The 18,478-nt window shown below is 33.5% G+C and overlaps 1 protein-coding gene across 3 annotated transcripts in view; it reads left to right on the forward strand.

The window, feature by feature from the left end:
- The first annotated feature begins 1,324 nt into the window (after nucleotides 1–1,324).
- The window catches only part of LOC128011547 (rho GTPase-activating protein SYDE2), a 36,978-nt gene continuing 19,824 nt past the window's right edge, over nucleotides 1,325–18,478 (forward strand). Inside the window, exons 1-3 of one of the 3 annotated variants that reach the window (XM_052594055.1) lie at nucleotides 1,325–2,816; nucleotides 13,123–13,266; nucleotides 14,862–15,086. In XM_052594055.1, coding sequence (XP_052450015.1) covers nucleotides 1,508–2,816; nucleotides 13,123–13,266; nucleotides 14,862–15,086 — 1,678 coding nt within the window. In that variant the 5' untranslated portion in view covers nucleotides 1,325–1,507. The remainder of the gene's footprint in view (nucleotides 2,817–13,122; nucleotides 13,267–14,861; nucleotides 15,087–18,478) is intronic. The other 2 variants (XM_052594056.1, XM_052594057.1) reach the window with 2 other exon arrangements.

Below are 18,478 nucleotides of genomic sequence, written 5' to 3' on the forward strand. Positions count from 1 at the left end.
TATTAGGCTGCAGTCATATTGAATTTTTGTATGCAGTCTTTAAATGCAGAACATAAAAGAAATCAGCGGATATGAATAATTGCATTTATTGCTGAGGTAACAGATTTATGATGTGATTATGAATAGGGGATTAACAATCACATCAATCCTCAGATGTTGTTTGTTGCTCTTGCATCTCTCGGTCGGATGTTTGTGGAATCTAAAAGAAAAGCATGAGTCAGGATTTTAATCGCAGGATCTCTGAGGGAAGAGATGAAGTGATTTGCCGGTTAGTGATTGTCTTACAGACAAAATTCCCGATTATTCCCAGAAGCCGGAGGCTGCAGGGACATGCAGGTGTGTTGATGGGATCTCTGCGTGCTTCGGTCCGTCTCAGACGTGTGCTGACAAGTTAGTAAACAAGAAGACCGGAATATGAATGAAAAACACTTTCCCTGCTGAGCACAGAGGCTGTCATTCCTGTGATGATTATCCCATTGAGACATAATCAGCCTATTAGTTCACATCAGTGTTGAGCTGTAATCTGTTTAAACAGGTCTGATCATTACTGTAACATAAACCCATCGCCTGCTCATCCAACACCATCCAGTCATAAATCATCAGCTTTAATAACTCACAGATTAACAGTCTAATCAAGTTAATGGACTATCATAATTGAATTTATAAAACAGCAACACTACAAACATGAGAAAGAATCCAGATCTATTTTAGGCAACTTTACGATATTAACAAATCATGCTGAAAACACCAGCAATTTATGAAGATTAAAATATAAAATAAATACAGAAAAGGGAATATTATTTTTTACCTATTACTAATTATATTTTTCTATAATGTGTATTGATATATATATAGATAACACTTAAGTATAGGGTACAATCCTCATTAATAACTAGTTGCTTATTAGCATGCCTATTATTAACACAATGGCTGTTTATTAGTGCTTATAAAGTACATACAATGCATGACATGTATAATCCTACCCAATACCCTAAACTTAACAACTACCTTATAAACTATTAATAAGCAGCAAATTAGAAGTTAATTAAGGCAAAAATCATAATGGTTAGTTAATAATCGCGGAGAATTTTATTTTTTATTTTTATTTTTTTATTTAATATTCTTTAAGTATTATGTAAGTAGTTTGTACTAGTAAATACAAGTGTTTCAGTGTGCACAGTACTTTCAAGCCTATTTAGAAGCTCTTTGAGTCGCAGAGCTGCTGGTTGCATGTGGAGTTTGTTTGAGCTCCGCCTCTAAACCTTTAACCCCCACAGAAACTATCTGATCTATTTGAACACACACACACACAGAGAGAGAGAGAGAGAGAGAGAGAGAGAGAGAGAATGTGTGTGCGTATGTGACTTGATCTCAGTGGATCATGGAGCAGCGCACTGACCGCGGTGCGTCGGAGTCTCCTGACCGCACGGATGCACTTCTAACACGGCTACTTTTGCTCCGGAGCGCCGCTGAACGGAACTAAAGCTGGAGGATCGGATCGGTACCGATGGCTGATCCTCTGCGGAGGACAATTCTAGCCAAACTCAGGGGCAAGAAACCCAAAGGGAAAGACGCGAGCACCGTGAATCGGCCTAGAGAAGGTAAAGAAAAAGTTTCTCAGACGCAAACCGAGAGAACTCGCATATCTAACGCGATAAGGGCTGAGCGGAGCTGCGCGAGCGCGGATCCGGTTCCCCGGAGCACCGGGGGTCCCGCTGATCAAAGCGAACACACCGAGCTCAAGCGCTTCCACACGATCGGAGACTCGATCGGCTTCGGCGGCTGCGATTTAAAACCCAAACGAGAGGCTTTAACGCTATCAGATAGTCGAGATCTAAAGAATAAACAGCCGAATGTTACATTACTAGAGCAAAAGTCTGGAAAAAACAATACGGGCGACTTTAGAAGCCCACAACGTCACGTGTATGATTATATAGACGCAGAAAGCGATCTAATTCAGGTTATAGAGAGTTCTCTGGAGTATCATGGTGATTTTAGGATGCCCCCCTTACAAAGTCCGACTTTTTTCCCCACTGATCTTGAAATAACATTGGCCCCCGGGCTGAGGGACGGGGTCCCTCGACACCACTCGGTCGACAGCGAGGACGACGATTATTACGATAACCAAATTCTGCCCTTTTATGAGTCGTGCACGCAGTCGAACGACCACCAAAAGAAAAATATCGGTGCGCCAATATCAGCGTCGGGGTCTAACAAAACCACGCAAGAAACAGACCGGCTGAAGTCGCAACTAAACGAGGCGTATTATTTGCTAATAAACACAATGCATAACATCAGTTTCGACGGTCAGGTTGAAGATAACGGATTTGTGGATCAGCCCAGTAGCGCAAGTCAATCCAACGATAGCGTTAGCATTGGAAGTGACGTGTCGGAAGAACGTCGGAACGATTCTGATTCGCCATTTATCGGACGATGTGGGCAGGGGTTGACGGGGTCTTCGCAAAGCAGAAGTTTGCAGAATATTCGCAATGCAATTCCCAAACCGATGCTCCAGCGGTCGGCGAGCGATAGCAAGGTGAAGTACTCGTCAGATCGCAAGAAAGAGACGCGATCCGCGGTCGCTTTGGGATGCGATGCGCAACTGGCGAATCCTACAGAAACCATACCGACGTCTGTTTTGACGCAACAATCCTGCCACGATTCAACGGTGCCCAAACATCCCGGAGTCACCGTCAACAAGATGCAAGAGTGGATGCAGAAAGGTCGCGTGCTTTCATCCGAAATGAAGCAGAGGATCACGGGTTCTTCGCTGAGAGCCAATCACGTGAGGCCAAAAATGGCGCGACAGCAGACAGGTATGGACGCCCGCTGTCGTGGAAGACCATCTCATTCATCTCACAATCTCCTGTGGAAAACGCTTGGAGAGCTTCTGGGTGTCTTTTAACCGGTGCCGGGTTTTTTTTCTCATTCCACTTAATGACTTAAGCCCCGTTCACACCAAGAACGATAACTGCACTAGTTAAGATTTGAAGCGGATCAAAACCTTTCATCAAAGTTGTCTTTAAAACGTAGGGTTGGGTGTTGATTCTGATTCCGATTTTTACGAATGGAATGATTCAATGACTCACTCAAGATGAATCTGTGTTTTTGAATGAATTTCTTGAATGAATGATTCAAAGTTAAATACATTTATAATAGTAAAAAAAAGATGCGCACACACAGGAATTGAAAGGCAGAATTGAATTTTTAAGTATACAAGTATCCGATTCCTGACCTTAAGTATATGATTCTGGAATTGGAATTGATTTTAGATTCCCAGCTCTACTAAAACATAAAACCACAATGCATTCTTGTCTTAGGACAACTTTGATTAACTTTTTTGATCCACTTCAAACGTTGACTACTTTCTAAAGATAACTATGAGGATAAAGATATCAGCGTCGAAACCAGCGAACAATATCATCTGTTTATTCTAAACACATGATCGTCTTCGCTCATTAGAGCAGGATTGATTCTGATTGGCTGTCAGTGTTTGTATCGTTCATCAGCTAACGATATCGTTCATCGTTTCTCTATCTTTATCGTTATAGCTGTGGTGTGGACTCTGCTAGTATTTAATACTGAGAATGATTTTTAGAACTGGATCTTTTATCGTTATCTTTATCGTCCTTGGTGTGAGCGGGCCTTAATGGCGTTTCACGTAACCCGTTTGGCAGAAGCGTGCCGGAGGCTCGATTGGTTCCTCTCCACTAACACACTCACTCTCTGAATAATTAATTTCATGCTTGGCGTCTTGGTGATGGTGGTGGTTTTATGCTGATGTTGATTGTGAATGTTTATTGTGTTGAGATACTGAAACCCTGAAAAGACGTGACCCAGCAGATGGTTGGGTTATCAGTGTGTTTTAGAGGTCACTCGCACACTGTCAAGTGTGTATCCAAGAAAACAGGTGGTTGACAGCTATCTTGTATCATGAAACCGACAGGAATCATTGTGATTTTGAATTCAGTGTAAACCAAAAATCTGAATGCACCATTTGGGGACAGAATGTGTTTCATAGTGCTTAGTTTATTGTATTTTGTTTGTGTGTAGAGCATCAACTTTGACTTCTTTTAGGTGTCTTGCATGTAATAAAATGTTTTTTGACAAATGAACTGCAGAAAGCATGCTTCAAATGCACTTTATAGTCATATGCTGGACTCACCGATTTAACGATGTTACAACATTAAAGATCAAAAGCTTTGTAAATTGGTTTCCAAGCACATTAGCACAAGCAGAGCTCATCTTGTGTGTTTGATTTGGCCTTTGGGCGGCTGGTGTATAAATGATCAGTTCAGACTGAATGCTGTTGTGAGCAGCTTTAGAGGAAGTGGACGTGGTGTTCATGGAAATTCACAACACATTTGGCAGACGCTTTTATCCAAAGTGACTTAAAGGAATAGTTCACCCAAAAAATGAACATTTAATCCAAGATGTGGATGAGTTTGTTTCTTCATCAGATTTGGGGAAATGTAGCGTTGCATCAGTGGATCTGAATGGGTGCCGTCAGAATGAGAGTCCAGACAGCTGATAAAAACATCACAATAATCCACAGCACTCCAGTCCATCAGTGAACATCTGGAGAAGACAAAAGATGAAACAAATTGATCATTTAGATGATTTTAACTCAAACACATAGAGTCTATAATCCATAATAACACTTCCTCCAGTGAAAAAGTGCTGCATCTGTTGTTTCTCACATAAAAATACAGACACACATTTGATCTGTGCAGATTTCTCTCCTGATTCAGACCAGAACACTGTTTCACTGGAGGAATGTTATTATGATTATAGACTCTATTTATTTAAAATCATCTTAATGCTGGATTTGTTTCAGATTTTGTCTTCTCCAGATGTTCACTGATGGACTGGAGTGCTGTGGATTATTGTGATGTTTTTATCAACTGTCTGGACTCTCATTCTGACGGCACCCATTCACTGCAGAGCATCCATTTGTGAGCAAGTGATGACTGTTTTTCTCTTTTTTTTTTTTATTCACTGTGCATTTCCTGAGAATAGAACTCATGACTTTGGCATTGCTTGCGCATTTTCATGGAGTGTGGCCAGGAAGCGTGTTTGTTTTTGAGAAGACAACTGTTGACACACACACACACACACACAAACTGGCTACACATAAACACTGAGCGTACATCTCCCTGACAACATGGTTTTTAACAATTTTGCACAAAAAAAAAAATGTATCTGTTGATGAGCCGGTGGTGTTTGTTTTGGGAGCCGGAGGGAGCTGTTCTGGAGTGAATTCCCGTCCCTTGGAAACACGGAGCCCCAGGGAGGGAATATTTGGAATGCCAAGGCCGTCGTTTCACTTGTTTGCTCTGTGTTCCTGAGGGCTTGAATGCAGGCGGGGATTAGAAAAGAGACAGTACCCGTTCGTTAAGGTAGGATTAGTCCGTCCTGTTCTCCACGGCTTATTTTAATCTTAGGTGTCTGAATGAGTAGACTCAACTTATTTTAGTAGCATTTGTGTGCTGATCTACTTAGAGAAACGCTGGTTAATCACACACAAACCTTTTAGAACATGTTCAAGTCATATTTCACCAAAAAAAGACATTTTATTTTTGCCCAAGTCCTTTTTTTTGTATATTTAATATTATATGCATTGTGACATTATTTTCTTCATGCCTGAATTTGCCCTCTCCCAAATTCTAATCTTTAGAAATATTTGTATTAATAGTTTGAAAAGAAATATTATATATTTTATTTTTTAAATTGTAAATATTTTATATTAATATTCACAATTATATATTTTATATAAATATTTAATTAGTAAAATTGAAAAAAGAAATGCCTATGAAGTCCCAACTACTATAATACATATAATTTATGTATATTTTAATTATTTAAAAAGGTTCCCATTTATGATTCTCTTTACTGTTACTTTATTTGAAACTAATAAATAAATAAACAAATAAATGTATTGTTACTATGTTTCACCTTTTATTTTTGTAATAAAAAATGTGCATAATCCTCGTTAAAATAATGTCACATTGTAAAACAAACAAATAACTCCTCACTGTTGCACTGAATGTAAAAATATAAAAACTAGTGTCATTTTTTGTAAAGAAACCCTGTGCAAGCCACACATTTGAGGGAAAGAGCAGGGTGTAGAGTCTGAAATGATAAAGCAAAAATGTTGAAATGATGTTATTGTGAAAAAATATTGGCACTTTGTGTTTGTGAGTGTTAGGAAAGATGTTTTTTCATTACTGTGGATAGATAACGTGCTGTGGATTTTAGGTTGTTTTAGGACTTTTAAAGGAGAAATGTGTCAGTCTCCATGAAACTGAAGCGTCAAGACGTTGTGATTGAAGTTTTAATGGCAAACCATTTGCTGAGTTTGTACACTTTAGATTTAGATTTATGACATTATTAAAAAAATATTGTTTATGAAGCGTTAGATGAGATTAAAGATCTTTCAGCATTTGATACATGCAGATACAGACACTTAATTTGATATTTTATTATGTAATAATGACATTCAGATATTTTTAAGTGTTGTTTATATTTATTAATACTTTTGCTGTTGATTTTCGGGTTGTTGTAGGACTTTAAAATGAGCTTTGTTTTTTTGAGAAAATCTCCATGAAACTGAAGCATCAAGTTTTAATATTAAGATAAAATTTCTTTTTTTTTTAAACACAAACTGTACAATCAAAATATTTTTTTCGAGGAAAAACAATTGAAATGACATATATATCCTACTTTTGCCAATAAAAGGCTGCATTTATTTTATCAAAAATACAGAAAAAATTGTGATATATTAATACAATTTAAAATATTGTTTTTTGTATTTTATCATACTCTAAAATGTAATTTATTTATTTGTTCAAAACTAGATTTTCAGCATCATTCCTCCAGTCTTCAGTGTCACATGATCTTCAGAAATCAGAATAATATGCTGATTTACTATCACTTATATAAAAATATATATAAAAAAATTTATACACATTTAAAAAGTTTTGCTCAGATTTTTGGATGACAAAATATGCCTAAAGTCTCCAAATTGTTTCCTAGTGCTTGGTCTGGCTTTTATTATTTGGATTTCCTTGAAAGCTGTTCTTGGGAAGTGTTTGCATCAGTGGTTTTTCCCTCTGTAATTGTTTCAGCCGATCCCTTGAGTGACGGCTGTTGTAATCGAGTCCACTTCTCCATATTTAGACCTGACTAAAGTTCACACTTGTTTGTGTGTAAGTGTGCGGTGTGTGTGTGTTTGTGTGTGTCTGGTATTTATCACATTATGGGCACCAAATGTCCTCACAAGGATAGAAATACCAGTAGATTTTGACCTTGTGGAGACATATTTTTGGTCCCCATGAGGAAACAAGCTTATCATTCACACAGAATGGAGTGTATTGAAAATCTGAAATAGCAGAAAGTTTCCTGTGAGGTTTAGGGTTAGGTGCAGGACCATAGAATATACAGTTTGTACAGTAGAAAAACCATTACGCTTGTGCAGAGTTCCCTTAAACCACAAATGCGTGTGTGTGTGTGTGTGTGTGTGTGTGTGTGTATAAGTGTGTAAATAAGTGTGTGTATAAGTTAGGGATGCAACAATAAAAAAAATTCAGAATTGATCCGATCCAATACCAATGAGTATTTGCCGATACCGATCCAATCTGATACGATCAATCCGATACTGATTAATCTGATACCGATCAATCCAATACAGATCAATCCGATACTGATCCAATCCGATACCGATCCAATCCGATAGCAATCCGATACGATCAATCCAATATTGATCCAATCCGATCCGATCCGATATGATCAATCCGATATCGATCCAATCAGATTCCGATCCAATCCGATATCGATCCAGTCCGATTCCGATCCAATCCGATATCGATCCAATCCGATATCGATCCAATCAGATTCCGATCCAATCCGATATCGATCCAGTCCGAATCCGATTCAATCCGATACGGATCCAGTCCGATATCGATCCAATCCGATCCAATCTGATACCAGCACAGTTTTTTTTAAATCACTGTAGAATTGAAAGAATTGACCTGATCATCACTCTTATCTGTGTTAAACACAAACTACTACATTAACACAACTACATTTTAATTAAAAATAACAAAAGAAAAAAAATATAATCATAATCTGACAAAAATATTATTATAAACTAGGTTAGTGGATAATTCAGCAGCATAAAATACTCTAGATTCTAGAAAAATCACGGGTGCACAATAATTGTATAAAATCTAATGAAATATTTACAAATAAAAGTGAATAAGTCTAAAATATGGTGAAATGTTACACATTGCTCTTTGTAAAATACATTCATGAAAAAGCACGTATATACATTTATATAGAAATTAAAGTAGTTTGTGGATTAATGCTTACTGGAGATGCAAACCGGTTCGAAACGATTTAGTCTGATTTGGTAAACTGGTTCAAAGATATTGATATGTAGTATATTAAATCTGTGCGTAAGTTTAATGTGTCTTTTCTCAGTTACTGTGCGCTCTTGAAGAGAGTTTCATTGTTTTGACTCTAGTAACTGAACGAGACATAGTTTGATTGCTGAATGGAGGATGAGACATACGGAGAGAAGAGTTTATGTGAACTTGAATTTAATGGCTTCAATATTGATCTGTAACTCACATTGAACTATGGGACAGCTTCAGAACACTTGAAATATGTGCATGAAAACGGTTTGGTGCTTTATAATAATTTAGTGCCTGTCATGTGGTTCAACAATAACAGAATAGTACATGCAGAATCATCTGACCGTCTGACCAATACACGATCTGCAGGAAATGCCAGTATCGGAGCAGATACCGATACTGATTATCGGATCGATGCATCCATAGTATAAGTGTGTGTGTGTGTGTGTGAGGGAGTGTGTGTGTGTGCATGTGCGTGTGTGTGTGTGTGTGTGTGTGTGTGCGTGCGTGTGTGTGTGTGTGTGCATGCATGCGTGTGTGTGTGTGTGTGTGTGTGTGTGCGCGTGTGTGTGTGTGAGTGTGTGTGTGTGTGCGTGTGTGTGTGTGTGAGTGTGTGTGCGTGCGTGTGTGTGCGTGCGCGTGCGTGTGTGTGTGCGTGTGTGTGAGTGTGTGTGTGTGTGTGAGTGTTTGTGTGTGTGTGTGTGTGTGTGCGTGTGCGTGTGTGTGTGTGCGTGTGTGTGTGAGTGTGTGTGTGTGTGAGTGTGTGTGCGTGCGTGTGTGTGTGTGTGTGTGTGCGTGCGCGTGCGTGTGTGCGCGTGCGTGTGTGCGCGTGCGTGTGTGTGTGCGTGTGTGTGTGTGTGCGTGTGTGTGTGTGTGTGTGCGTGTGTGTGAGTGAGTTCAGAGGAATCCTGGGCGTGTTTGAGCTCGTCCTCCTTCATGAAAGACCCTTTAACGGCGTCACAGCTGAGCTTTGAACTGTGTAACCTCACAATAACCCAAACCCCGCAGCAGCGCAGTCAGACTGAAGACACACACACACACAGTCACGCATGCCTCGCTCTTCAAACACACTCTCTGTGCATCAGGAACCGCTCTGAAGTGGTTTACAGCACAGTCTTCGGTCAACTTCATCCGCTATTAAAGCATTCCTGTTCTAGCATTGAGATGCGAGTTACTTTATTTTTGTCATTTTACTTAATGTTTTGGTAATTTTCTTGAGTGTTTGCAATTTGCATTCTATTATTTTATTAATATCGTTGGATTTTATTCAGCTATTTTTTTCATTGCATGTTTGAGTCAATCTCACTCGCGTATACATTTCTTAATTAACTTATTATTTAGTTATGCATTTAATATTTTTCTCTTGCGTGTTTGAGTCAATCTGCATTTCTCGTTTATTTAATAATGAAATGAACTTTATTTATTCGTTTGTTAGTATTATAAAGCTAAAGTCTTTTCCATGCATGTTTAAATCAGATATTGCGATTGGAGTTTTAATGCAATAAATAGTAAACACATCTGTAGTCACATGCAGATTTAGAGAAAGCAAGCACATTTTTACATGCATCTTTTACCGTCTCACACTTCAGCTGAAATCATATCATGGTTGAGTTCCTGATGAAGTCACAGGTTTCGGTTGATGAACGGCTGTCTGGCGAGGGTTAATTCTGTGATTGTGGTGTGGATTACGAATGTCAGCAGACGATCCAGATTCATTTACAGCTCATTAGTGCTGATAATGCTGACAGAAGGAATGAATCTGATCGCGTGAGGCCTGCTTTTCAGTGATTGGGCGAATCTGACCCGTATTTCCAACACCTTGTTTTCTCTTTTCCACCCCGTTCTTAGAGGAAAATCATCGGAGCGGGAAAGAGCCGCTAAAGAGCTTAGCGAGAGTTTCAAATCCACCTTATATAAGTGCAGCATCACATGATTGTGTTGTTGGTAAATGCTTGAGCTGTAATAACACATCTGAGCGTCTGTAATCATATACTGACTGTTTTAGCAGTGAAATGATCCAGGTTTGATGTGCCCTCATTCACCCCAGACCCGCTTTGACTCAGAGACAGACAGGGTCATGTGTATCAGACTAAATCTAGATAATAACAACTGAAGAACATCAGATGCACTGGTGTGCTTTTGACTCAGAAACTGCCCCGGAAGCTATTTTCTGCTTTTATAGAGGGTTCATTATTGAAATATTTAAAATGTTTGTATAAGTAATTGAATTTTATTTTTTGGAAATTAATTAACTATTTATTTACTTTTATTTGTTTATTTAATTTTTAAATATTTGTGTAAATATTTTAAATATTTTTTTTTGGTACATTATTTATTTATTTACATTTTTAATATTTGTATAAATATTTTTAGTTTTTATTTACATTTTTAAAATATGTTTTTAAATACTTTTGAATATTTCAGTTACCATTTCAAAATGTGAAATATTTATGTTAATATTTATTAAATGTTTTACATATTTTGTATTGTTTTATTTTTATTTATTTGTTAAAATATTTAAAATATGTATGTAAAAATTTAAATTATTAAAAAAATTGTTTTAACATTTTATATAAATATTTATAGGTATAGGTACCTGTAAAACAAAACCAGTGTCTTAAAACATTAAATATATATATTTTTTTATATATATATATATTTCTTTTTAAAAGACTGTATGTATAAAATAAATATTTAAATATTTAAATAATTTAAATACATATAATTGATATTATATATAAATATATTTAAAATATAAACATCACATATTTTTCCAAAACATATACACACATTTGTGTGTATTTATATATGAATAATCAATATACACAGTACACACACATATATTATGTAATCAAAACTGTTTATTTTGGACGTAATTAATCGTTCAACGGCACTAATTAATATATATATATAGTGCACTTCTTTATATGTTAAGTAGTTTGATTATGCACCATTCAGAATTTGTTGTCCAGCTTTTGATTTAAGTTTGATCACAACAATAATTTAGATGTTAACATATATTTAGATGTTAAAAGCACACATAAAACATATATTTTAAACTGTAAGAATATTTTGCAACTGGTGAGCAGAAGAAACTCTCACAATCATTACAAAACCTTGTCGAACCCAAACAGTTTTGAACGCTAGCGTACATTTATGTTTTGTTGGCTCTCGGACAGAACAGCAGCTCTAATTAAGCGTTTGAGGGGTTTTTTTTAGGGCTCTCTGACCTCTCAAACACACACTGAGCGAGTTTCTCATCCTGGCATAATAACACACCGCTGCTGCATTGTTTCGTGTGAAAGTGTCCAAGCACCAGCCTGTAATCCACAAACACAGACCATCGCTTTATCAAGCCTCTGCTGCTTGGAGGAGTGTTCCCAAAAAAATACAAATACATTTTTTTAAGGTAAGTGGTTGCAAACAATTTATTTTAGCTACATTTAAATAAACAAATTTAGTTGAATAACTTTCAACATTTACTTTTTTAAATGTAGCTAAAATAAATTGTTTGCAGCCACTTACCTTAAAAAAAAAATTGTTTATGAATATGTAGCTGTATGTTTTAAGTGCTGCTTCTGCTCAGATGTATAGTTATACATAATTGTATTTTTGTTTTTGTTTGTTTAATTGTGACGTATTTGCAGTGTTTTATTGGCTGTGCGATCAACAGTATTTTATTTTAGTATAATTTTTAGTAGTTTAGTTATGTGATTTTGTAATTTTTATTATTTTATTATTCGTTATTACTATTATAATTTTTCCTTTTATTCTTTTTTTTTCAGTTAGAAATTTTAGTATTTAAACTTATTTCCATTAGTAACAAGGCAACATTTTTAACAGTTTTCATTTATATTTTCAAATATTTTTATACTTTGTTTTTATTTTACTTTATTTTTTAGTAATTTTAAGTGCTTTTGTCATAAAATAATTTAATTCGTTTTTTTTCCATGTAGCGATTTTATTGAAATTAAAAATGTAAGCATTTTTCCTTTTTGTTTATTTATTGATATTACATATTGATATTTTAAATGAGCTATGATATTTTTTAAGTAATATTTTTATGTGCTTTTGTCATTTTTATAGTTATATGGTAATCGTTTTTTATTTTATTATTTTAGTTAGTAATTTCTATACTTCCGATTACACTTATTTCTTGCAAAGGCTTTTTAAAAATTATTTTCCTTTATGTACTTTTATATTCTTTATTGATATTTACTTTTTTTAATTTTTAGAAATGTTATTTATTCAGTTTTTTACTAAATTTATTAAGTGTGTTTATTAGTTGTTCTATATTCGTTAAATAGTTTCGATTTATTTTTATTTCAGTTTTAGTTTCAATTTGTAATTTTAGGAAATGTATTCCAGTTAGTTTTTTCATTTTTAGGTTTAAGTTTAATATTTTATTTGAATCCAGCGCAATACCGATGAACGAAAATTTTTTTAGTAGCTTAGTTTTAGTTTACGATAACAGCACTGCTTGTGAATATTAGAAAGCAGCGAGAGTCTGTAAATGGTTTCATGATGCAAGATGCTGTCAGGTTTTGAGATTTTTATGAAACCAGAAACAATAGATGACTCTTTAGGGTTTGATTTTGGCCTTGTGTTCGATCTGAGCGGATGCACTTGCATGTTTTGCGCTAATAGCTGCGTTTAGATGAGCTGAATCAGCAGAAGTGTTGGTTTTGTTCGTTTGTGTTTGCCGCAGCGATGGAGTTTGTCTGTCAGCGTCAGACCCCGTTTAACCACATCACGGTCTCCAAGAAGCGTCAGTGGCTCCAGCAGAGCTCCGTCACAGCACCCCCTGCAGCCGAGGAGGAACAAACACAAACACAAACACTGACAGACAGAGGTGTGCACCGCTAACACTCAGATTCTCTCTTTCTTCTTTATCAAATTAAATGTAACTACACTTCGGTAACTTGCAACTCGTTTTTTTTTTCAAGCAGTTTGCTTTGTTATATTTCTAAATATTTTTAATATACCTTTATTTCAGTTAGTAATTTTAGTAATTCCAGCCTCTATATTTGATTTAATTTCAGCTAACAAAAATGTTTTTAATCATTTTCATTAATGATAACATAAAAATACAATTTAAAAGCACATAACATTATTACTAAAACCGAATTAAATTTAAAATGAATGTTAAAACTGAAAATACATATACAGAAAAGTATACCAAAAATATGCCTTTTTATTTATTTTTTAATTTTAGTTTTTAGTATTTTTGGTATGTGCCTTTATTAATTTTGTTTTTTTTTATTTATGTTTTTAATTCAGTCTTATTTCAGTTTTACTTTTATTTTATCTAGTCATTTCAGTACTTTGGTAATGTAACACAAGTCACATTTTCTTCTACTTTTACATCTAATATGCATTTTATTTTATTTCAGCTTTATTAAATTAACACATTTTTTATATATTTTTTTTTAGTTTAGTTCTATTTTTAGTATTTTTTATTGCTTTTGTCATTTTCATTAGTTTTTTCATTCACGGGGAGAGGGTGTTATATTTCTAAATAGTTTTATTTCACTTAGTTTTATTTCAGAATTAAGGTTTATTTCAGTTTACAATTTTAGCACCTCAAAATATTAACTAAAATTAATTTAATTTTTTAATTGCCATTTTATTTTAATATTTGATGTTTTATAGATTGTATTTTTTTAGTAATGAAGTACTTTAATCATTTTTATTAAAATTTTAAGGTTTATTTAAGTTTACCATTTTAGTACATCAAATTAATTTTCATATTTTATATTTTTAGTTTTATTATTTATTTTTTCAGTTTAGTTTTTTTCATTTTTAGTAATGGAGTACTTTTGTCATTTTAATAAAAAAAAAATGTTGTTTTGTTTTTTGTAAATTTTTATATTTCTAAATACTTTTATTTTTTTTATTTCAGTTTTAAGTAAACTGTTTAAGTAATTCAATTATAATTTAAGTACTTCAAGTTTTTTTTTTGCCAAGCTATTTTATATTTATATTTTGAGTTTTCATTTTTTTTTCAATTAAGTTTATTTTAGTAACTGTGTACTTTTTTCACTTATTATTGTTTTTTTTTATTTAATTGAATTTTTTTTTTATATTTATAAATAGTTTTATTTATTTATTTTTATTTCAGTTTTAATGTTTATTTCAGTTTATAATTTTAGTACTTCAAATTAAAAAATTTTGGCAATATATTTCTAAATAGTTTTATTTATTTATTAATAATTTATTATTATTTCAGTTTGAATTTAATTCACTAATTGCAGTTCTAGCCACATTTCAAATTTTTTTTTTTTTTACTTTGTTTTACATCTAATATTTATAATGAATAGAATCTTTCATACTTTACTTATAATGTATACTAATGAACACTAGTACCAATACTCTTCTCCAGCTTCTCCTCTAATGTTTTAATAGTTGGTTGCTGTTGGTTTGATGTTGTTTCACTGATGTCTGCAGAAGTGCGTCCTCGTCCTCGTCCTCGCCGTCCGGCCGATGCTGAAGTCAAACAGCGGACCGAACCGGCCGAGGAGAACGATGCAGACGACGAGGGAGAGATCTGGTACAACCCCATCCCGGAGGATGAAGAGGCTGATCAGCCGCGCTGCGTTCCCATCATCAGAGTCCAGACGAGACGAGCGGACGCAGACGAGAGACAGACGCCGGACGAGAGCAGAGCCACAGGTACAGCTTCAGCAAACCTGTCTGGAACAGTATTATTCAGATCTGTTTGTATTTGTATTTGCATTAACATTTTTATTGGGATTTCCTGATTTGAAAAAAAAACTGCTATTGGGATAAAAAAAAATGCGATAAAAAACAACAACAACTACAACAAAAAATGTGAGCTGGACTGAAATTTTTTTTAGGATTTAATCATTAAATATTAAACATTTGACATTCAAAATTGTTACTAAATTTCACAAACAATTACAAGGAAATGGCAAATTAGTGCATTAAATTAAATGTGTTTTTTGTTTTTTAAGCAGATTGTCTGAAATACTATTTTCTTGTAAAATAAGTCTATATATATATATATTTTTTCTTTTACAATGCACGCTTTTTGTAAGGCTTCACAGTTTGGTCCAGAAGTTTTGACTTTATATCATAAAGACTATAATAATAATAATAATAATAATAATAATAATAATAATAATAATAATAATAATAATAATATAAAACATATTATTATTATTTAATTATATTACTAAAATTAGAAAAATGTATTTAGTAATATTTGACTGTAAAATAATTTACTTTATTTTATTATATTACTAAAATGAAAAATATTACTGTAGTAATTATTGACTGTAAAAAATAAAAATATAATAATAATAACATCTTATTATCATTATTTAATTATATTGCTAAAATGAGAAATATTTATTTAGTAATATTTGCCTGTAAAATAATAATAAAAAAAAAAAAAAAAAAATATATATATATATATATATATATATATATATATATATATATATATATATATATATATATATATATATATATATATTAATTTTTACTAAAATGAATAATATTACTATAGTCATACTTGACTAAAATAATTAAAATATAATATAATAATAACATTTTATTATTATTATTATTTAATTATATTGCTAAAATTATAAATATTGCTATAGTAATATTTGACTTTAAAATAATTTAAAGAAAGAAATATATTAATAATAATAATTATTATTTTATTTTAAACATTGAACATGTATTCTTAAATGTGTTTGTTTGTTTTTTTTTAAGCAGAAAGACCTAAAGAGTATTTTCTTGTAAAATTTACTCCCAAAAATTTAATACATAAAAAATAAACAAACATTTTGTTAAATTTTTTGCTTGTTTGTAAGATTGCACGGTTTGGCCCCAATAAAAAAAATTAAAACAGAAAATAAATATATAATAATAATAATAATAATAACAGTTGTAGTAGCTCTATCAGTTTACTATTTCATTTTACAGCACAACAGTAAAATTGTAATACTAATATTTATGCCCTTAATGGTTTTAGTTTCCTAATTTTCAAATGTTATACCGCTTTTATTTTGAAGGAAAACCAGGTGCTTCTTATACAAGTTTGTGAAGACGTTTGCTGCATATCACATTTTCAGATGCATGTATAAAACAATTCAAAGCCAAGACCTGAGTCTGAAAGCTGTGGACTCGGATCATGAGCTGCTAGCGTGTAAATGAACCCGCGGCTCTATATTTAGCGTCAGATGAACGTGTGACATTATTCAGTAATGCAGTCGTGTCTATTAAAGACTGCTGTCAGTGAACTAGTGAAGCTGTCAGTGTAACGCTTCTCTGGAGGCTACGAACACGTCTTTGACTAGCAAGTCTGTTAGCGGGTGTTAGTGTCGGCTCTGTTTGTTTGACTAGCGCTCGTTTGATGTGCTGACATTAGTTCTGAATGAACTGTGTACTTTAAAACATCATGTGAAACCATTTGCATTACTTTTAGATTTATATTTGTACACAAACACTAAACTTTCACCGTTTCCTTTTAAGTTGAAGCAGTAAAATTAATAACTAAATTAAACTGAACTAAAACAAAAAAATAATGCAACTAGTAATATTTAAAATAAACAAAAACCAATAAAAGTTATTACAAAATGAGTAAAATTAAGATAAAAACAAAGTATGAAAATAAAAGCAATTAATAATAATAAAAAACTATACAATAGTAGTGGTATAATAAAACTTAATTGAAATAAAGCTGAAATAAAATATAAATATTAGATGACAAACCTGAACTTATGGTCTGTTGACAATATTTCTAATATTTATTTATTTTAAGTTGAAGTAAAAACTAAAACTGATTTAAAATTAAAACTGCAATACATTTTTTTTAAATCTGAATAATATTATTAAAATAAACAAAAGCTAATAAAAAGATAAAAGCTCATTTCAAAATTAACTACAATTCAAATAAAAATAAAGCATAAAATAAAAGCTAATGAAAAAAAGACAAAACAAACTGACATAAAATACATAAAATCTCATTTTAATTTATTTCAGTCGATGCCCTAAAACTGGAAGTGAATAATAAAAGCAAAAACTAAAATGCTAAAATAAAAATAAATTAACTATAAAATGTTAATATTTGAGATTAAAACTAATAAAAATGACAAATGCACATAACACATTTATTAAAAGTTTTACTGAAATTAAAGGTTATGAAAATAAAAGCTAACACTAACTATTAATAAAAAGTACAGTAAGTATTAGTATATAAATAACACTGTTCACATTATATATGAATCATCATTTGTTGCATACTGCACATTTCTGTGATTGTAGAAGCTCATCCAGGTGTCAGATGTATAGTGTGGAAACAGCACAGGAAGTGTGTAAGAGCCGGCTTGGTTTCTGAACACAGTACAAAAGTCCACTATTTTCCAATCCAATCCATTTCTGACGGATAAAAACAACTTCAAACTTTACAAAAAAAAATACATAAATGGCTGTTTTGTGTTTTCAAAGGTCACTGTTGTGACTTTTCAGTGTGTTGTGAAGTTCTTCAGCGCGTTGGTTGAGCTCCTGCCACGTTTGTGTGAGAAGAGTGTGTGTGTGTGTGTGTGTGTGTGTGTGTGTGTGTGTGTGTGTGTGTGTGTGTGTGTGTGTGTGTGTGTGTGTGTTTTAGGCTCTGTTCTGAATGCTGTGTTGTGTTCCATTCCGGAACTTTCCTCATGTGCTGTTGACTTTAGCTCCCGGCTGCATGTGCGTCCCAACACCCCTCCGAAACATGAGCCACACAAACTGAGTCACGCTCGCCTTTTACATTAGTGATGACATGGAGAAGGTAATATTACCCACAATCCTGTGGGTGGCAGGTAACAGGATCGGAGTGTGGCGTTGCGAAAGGTAGCCGTCCACCCTGACCTTGTGTGTGTGTGTGTGTGTGTGTGTGTGTGTGTTAGTGAGTGTGTGTGTGTGTGTGTGAGTGTAACGAAGCTCTGTTCTGTGGTTCTAAATAAAGCTCTTGAATCATTTAGAGAGCAGATCTGAGATCAGTTCAACACAGTCCATGACATCAGACTTCACGATCTCAGATAAATGCTCCAGTT

This window comes from Carassius gibelio, chromosome B23, assembly GCF_023724105.1.
Source record: "Carassius gibelio isolate Cgi1373 ecotype wild population from Czech Republic chromosome B23, carGib1.2-hapl.c, whole genome shotgun sequence".
NCBI lineage: Eukaryota > Metazoa > Chordata > Actinopteri > Cypriniformes > Cyprinidae > Carassius > Carassius gibelio.